We start from the raw sequence: 6,000 nt of genomic DNA on the forward strand, positions 1-6,000 counted from the left end.
CAGGAGACAAAATATAGCGGTCTAGTACTCAAAGCATGACCACCAAGAGGCAAAGTATAGATGTCGTCTAGTACTCCATTGCATGGTAACCAGGAGACAAAATATAGCTGTCTAGTACTCAGAGCATGATAACCAGGAGATAAAGTATAGCTGTCTGGTGCATGACCATCAGGAGAACAACGTATACTGTTCAGGAACTGATTTACACGCAGACAGGATTGTCTAGTAATAATGATGGTACATCTTCCTCTCATATTATGATATTATAGACTGTATAACAACCATTTTTATAGTGTGTCAAATAAAACCTTTGGTCTTGTTAGTTCATTTGATAGCTCATTAAATATAACTTCTTCCAGTCACAGCCCACCTTCTACATAAAGACACAGCTTAATTGTCTACACTAAATTAGACCACAGCTAATGGAAAACACACGCTGCAATCACTGGCTATCAGGGGGTTAAATTAGGTTTGCAGTTAATTTAATGTGTGCCTTACTGCTTTTACGACAATAAATAACCACACTGCGTGTTAAATGTAGACTTTCTCCTGTCTTTCCTATTGCTATTTAATTCTGGTCGTGTGCAATTATTAGACGGTTTGCTCAGAATTTAATCATCTGTCTAAATATCTGGTTTCAATTCACTTTCAGGTGCATTATGACCGGCATGGCATCTGGGAGCATTGTGCTCTTCTACAACGACTTTAACCGCTGGCACCACGAATATCAGACAAGATACTGATAGCAAGCAAGATGCCCGCACTGTACTGATGCACTGATACCGCTCACTTCTGGCAGGCCACGCAAGTCACCTGCCGCCGCTTAGGTCCTTTATAAATGGCTAATTACATCTGAATGTAATTTAAATGAAACTCAAATCAGCAAACTATTTTTAGAGTTAATTGCTATTTTTGTAGACCTTGCTTTACCTTTTTTTTGTGGGTACAAAAAAACAAGCAGAAGTATAAAAGGCTGCTGGGATTCTGTAGTAAAACAAATATATAAATAAATATATATTTTTTAGTCCTATGGAGAAGATTATTTTCATCTGTGTCTCTTGAAAATAAGCTTAATATGGTGGCTGGATCATTTATGCCAGGTCTCTGACTAGCTTTCCTGTATCTTGAGTTTATCTGAGGGTTTTCTTTCCCGTGGGCACCTTTCTAACATGCTATGTAGTGCTGCCACACTTTTCTTTTCTCTCTCTTTCCAAAAGATTGTACAGTCATAGCTCTGAGAAATCTTCAGTCAAATTGTAGTAATTATTGTTAATTGAATTTGAAACATTAGGAAGAAATCAGTTTCATCCGGATGCCAGAGTATATAAGTTCAGGGAAAGATTAAATATATTGTTCTCCCTCAAAATTACTCTTCCTTTGTTTAAAGTGGAATTAAATGGTTTGGAGATATAACATATTAAACTTGTTTAGCTGCATAGTACCCATAGCTCAAATGTGCTGCAACCAGATTTTAGCTCAGATAACGTAATAATGTCTTATTGGTAGCAGTGGGTTACTGCACATTATTGCTATTGACATTACGTTGTTAAATAGGCTTTGAAGTGAGTGGAGCTGATGTTAAATCACTCAAATGTTTCTTCACATTTTTATGAAAATGTTGATATCTAGTAAATTATAGATGGCTTCTTAAAATGTGCGGACAGGTTAAAATGTAACAGGTGAAGTCCACAGTTTTTAAATACTCTTATAAATCTGTTCAAGAAAACCCAGACATGTTCTCTTTAGTAGTCTAGAATTTCTATATTGCTCCAACTGGCTTACTACTTTCTACTAGTTTTAGCACCAAATCATGTTAATAAATTTTTGTGTAAAACCCGTCTAGTGTGTACCTGGACAGACCTAAAGTAATAATCTAATCTAAACAACATCAAGTTATTTTGTTGTTACATAGTCTTACCTTTTCTACAAGATTGCTGTGCAGAATACTGTAAAACTATTTGTGAAAAAAAAGAACTGTATTGTTTCGTATGTCTGTATTGCATAAGGACTTGTTTGTACTTTGTGATCTCCTTGTGGGCTGAACCTACATTCCACATGTTTCTTAATCAAAGATTTGTCTACTGGATCACTAGTACAGCTCACCTTTTTCTACTCATTCAATAAGCATATTTTAATTAGCTCAAGTGTGGGATGAAGTAAGTTTGAATGGACAAAAATAAATAAAATGGAATTTGTAATTGCAAATCAGAAATGTAACTTTATTTTTTGGGGTTGTGGATGTTGATCATATTTCTTCTTATGAAGTGGTGGCTCCAGAACAAAACATTTGCAGCTCTATTTGTATAGCTGTGTCCTGCTCAGGGCCTGTATTCCTGGACCTAGATAGGTGTACCATACTTTGGAATGAGCTTGGCCACAGTCAATGCTCTGATATGGTAGAGGCACCTAATGTGCCAGAAAGGAGAAATAATGTTAACAATTGTACTTCTGTACATCTCAGAGTTTGTAGATGATGTATGCTTACAAGGGCGCACAGACAATATGAGAAGAAGAAAGAAGTATATGCACCTTTTTGGTTTCTCCATTTGATGGATGATGGTCAATTTTTGGGGGTAAATGTATTGAGCTGCTGGTTTTGCCATCCATTTTTAAAATGGCAATGTTATTAAAACCAATAACCGTCGCATTTTACCTTTAATAACATTGCCGTTTTAAAAATGTCCAGTAAAATTGCAGAAAAATTGGTGATTTTGAAAGCCAGCAGCTAAAAGATTTTAATTATAACTTTATGTTCAGTTCTGCTTCTATTTATCAAGCAAGGTTTTTGAATATTGTTTAACATAAAGCTGTAAAATTGGAATAGAACATTGTCCTAGTGTTACCACATCTTTACCAAATTATACCTCCCATTGGCATATCTATAATGGGTGCATGGGCCCCTGGGACCAGGAGGTCCCACACTGCACACTCTGCTCCAATATAATTATACTTGCCTCTCTGGAGTGCTGCGGAAATCACAGGGAAAATGGCGCAGGTGGAGATTTTCCTGGAGATTTGTGCATGCACAGTAGAGAAGTCACTGGGAACATGGTGCAGGCGCCATTTTCACGGTGATCTGTGCATGTGCAGCATAATCTGGAACAAAGCCAGACTGTACTGCACTGCCATAGAAGAGCTGCCCTCATTTGTCCTTGCCTGTCACCTGTGCATAGTGTAAGCCGACATTTTGTTGTTCTGAACCATTATTCATGGTATGCGGTTTGTCAGTTCCTTAGGAACTCATGAGCTCACTGAGACACTTTATAATCATTAGGCATAGGGGCCCTGGTTCCTTGTAAATTTAAACACTGTGTTCTCATGAATATTGATTCAATCCAGAAAATTGTCACAACCTCAAAGGCAACAAGTGCTATTTAATAGGGACTTTAATACTCAAAACATGGCAGATTCTCTTCAGCCATTCTCTGAATTGGTCATTAAACAGCCAACTATTTATGTCTGAATTGTCCCTTCATTCTTTTAGCGTCAGCTGCCTATGAATTACATTTGTCGTTAATATTGGGCATCCCAAAAAGGTTGGAAAATATGCAGTTTAAAAGATGGTGACACCAATAAATCTGTTAGCAGAAGTGGAATCTGCTTCATGGCCATAGCTGTCATGAATGTTAATATTCCTAGGAGGTGGCAATGGAACTGCAGCTGGAAGGGTTGAATAATAGTTGTGCTGTTGATGAATTTGGTCTTGTTTGATATGTTTCAAGATCTTAAAATCAACTGTTTCCACAATGCATGTGAATCCATATAACATTGCCTGCAGCTGTTATGGGTCATTGCTATAAGCCATGGTCACGGCTTTGCTTATGCTGTAGAGTGCAGGTGCACAAACAGATAAAACTCCAAAACTATTAAATATATATATAATATGTTCATATGTTTTGCGTTATTTAATTTGACCAATTGACACATTTTAAAAAATTGACACTTACATTCATAAAATAAAATAATCATAATTTCTGCTTGTTTGATATGTCAGGCTTTACAGAAAAGAGGATTTAAGAACAAATCTATGATGATTAGCTGTCCGCACAGTCATATTCATTTCCATTAGTGCAAGTTTTATTATACTACCCACTAATTCACAGGGGTAACAGAACTGTATTTTAACATACACCTATTCCTACATTGAGAGTCAACAGCCGACTTAGCAACTGGTAAAATATTTAACCAATTTAATTGAGTCATACAGCTTTTGGGGGTATAAGAAATAAAAAAAAAAAAGTCCTTGGGAACCTTTGCTTCAAACAGATAATTTATAAAATTCTGGATCTAATTTCATAAGAAAAAAAAAGGAACTTTACCCTGTGACTGCAACTCCTCCGACAGGCTGGGTTGGAAGTGGGGTACACATTTCCAGTTTGATATATGTATAGTACCATCTGTAGAGAAAAGTATAAGCCATCTCTGCCAATTGCAGCTGAAATTCAGGTGCAAGATATTGAGTCTATAAATTCTGCCCGATAGTTATTCTCTCATCCGGCCTAAAATCAATCTCCAACTTGACCACCTATGTCCTATGGGACACAAATCTGACTTCCAAAAGTATATTCTAAATAGAGGAAATCATACACTTTCCCCAAGGGATTGTGGAGACATAGAGATTCAAAAGGGAAACATCACACAGGGAAGCAAGAGAACAACATGGCAAATTAGAAACATATCAGGCCAGCCATAGGATATTTTTGGGAGATGAAATCTAGTGAAATGGCCTTTGTATGTTAGATGCGAAATACAGCTGGCCCAGAAAGCTGAAACTTACATATGCTTGATTTCCATATTGTTAGTGCAAATCTAAGGGAAGGCAACAATGTTAGACTGATATGCGAACAGGAGCGGGGTGAGAAGTGGGAGAGGACCAAAGCTATAACTTCACTATCCAACCACAACCAGACAGTAGTATCTGTTATAGTCAGGGACAGCCCTGCCTCCTACTGTAATGGCTTTTTTAAGGAACACTTTGTTTGCTGTCCATGGTGACATTTCCGCTAACACAGAATATTTATAAATTGAAAGGACTTGAAAATAGTGCTGTAGTTTTGGGAAGTTTATCATTTTGATGGCAATGATCCTGCCTAGTCACAAAATAATCAATGGTTTCCAAGAAGAAATATTTGTAGACATTTTGCAGAGGAATGAAGGAAACATTTTTCATGATAAACAAAGCTAAATTTTTTCAGGGGAGGGATATGAGGGCTCAGGGTCTTAGATTTTGAAAAATCATCCTCGAATAGGAATATTTTGTATTCTGAATCGCCCACCTTCATTCCCTGAATGTCTTTGAAAGGTCTAATCAGAGCGGGCAGGGGTTCAATTACCATGGCAAATAGTGGGCATAATGGGCAAGCTTTCAGGGTATTATTATGTATGTTACAGGTTCTTCAACTCAGTCCTCAGGACCCCAAACATTGAAGGTTTCCAGGTCTCCTCACAGAATCACATGTGAAATATTATCTCCACCTGTGGACCTTTTAAAATGTGTCAGTGAGTAATAAATACACCTGTGCTCTTCTACTGGGTGACCTGGAAAACATGACCTGTATGGACTCCTGAGGACCAAGTTTGAGAACCACTGATGTATGATAATTAAGTAGAAAAAGGGAAATAATCGACCAAGGCAGTTGGGGATGAATATAAGGAGAGAAAGTTCCCTGACCACAGTCAGAGTCAAATTCACTGGAAATTCGGTCAAAGGCTTTCTTGGCATCCAGGAAGAGAGACTATAGGGGTATTATTATTATTGACAGTTTGGATCATTCTGGTGGTTGCTCTCATGTTATCCTTGACTTGACCATCAGGGATAAATCTGAACTGGTCACATTGAATCAAGATCACGAGAACTTAGGTTTACCCTATTAGCCAGGATCTTGGCATACAGCTTAGACTGAGCCTGATGCTCAGTCACATGCATTGGAGAGATTTATTATCTTCTACACATGTATCTAAGTCGCATTGTGCAGGCACCCACATGGCATTAGAGTTGCG

At 37.6% G+C, this 6,000-nt stretch overlaps 1 protein-coding gene across 2 annotated transcripts in view; it reads left to right on the forward strand.

Moving 5' to 3' along the window:
- LRBA (LPS responsive beige-like anchor protein) overlaps positions 1-2,316 on the forward strand; it is a 626,758-nt gene extending 624,442 nt beyond the window's left edge. Inside the window, exon 56 of one of the 2 annotated variants that reach the window (XM_088448343.1) lies at positions 653-2,316. In XM_088448343.1, the coding sequence (XP_088304469.1) occupies positions 653-743 (91 nt within the window). In that variant the 3' untranslated portion in view covers positions 744-2,316. The remainder of the gene's footprint in view (positions 1-652) is intronic. The other variant, XM_088448354.1, reaches the window with a different exon arrangement.
- Positions 2,317-6,000: the final 3,684 nt, after the last annotated feature.

The sequence above is a fragment of the Taudactylus pleione genome, unplaced genomic scaffold, assembly GCF_031769625.1.
Source record: "Taudactylus pleione unplaced genomic scaffold, aTauple2 ptg000021l, whole genome shotgun sequence".
In the NCBI taxonomy this organism is placed as follows: domain Eukaryota; kingdom Metazoa; phylum Chordata; class Amphibia; order Anura; family Myobatrachidae; genus Taudactylus; species Taudactylus pleione.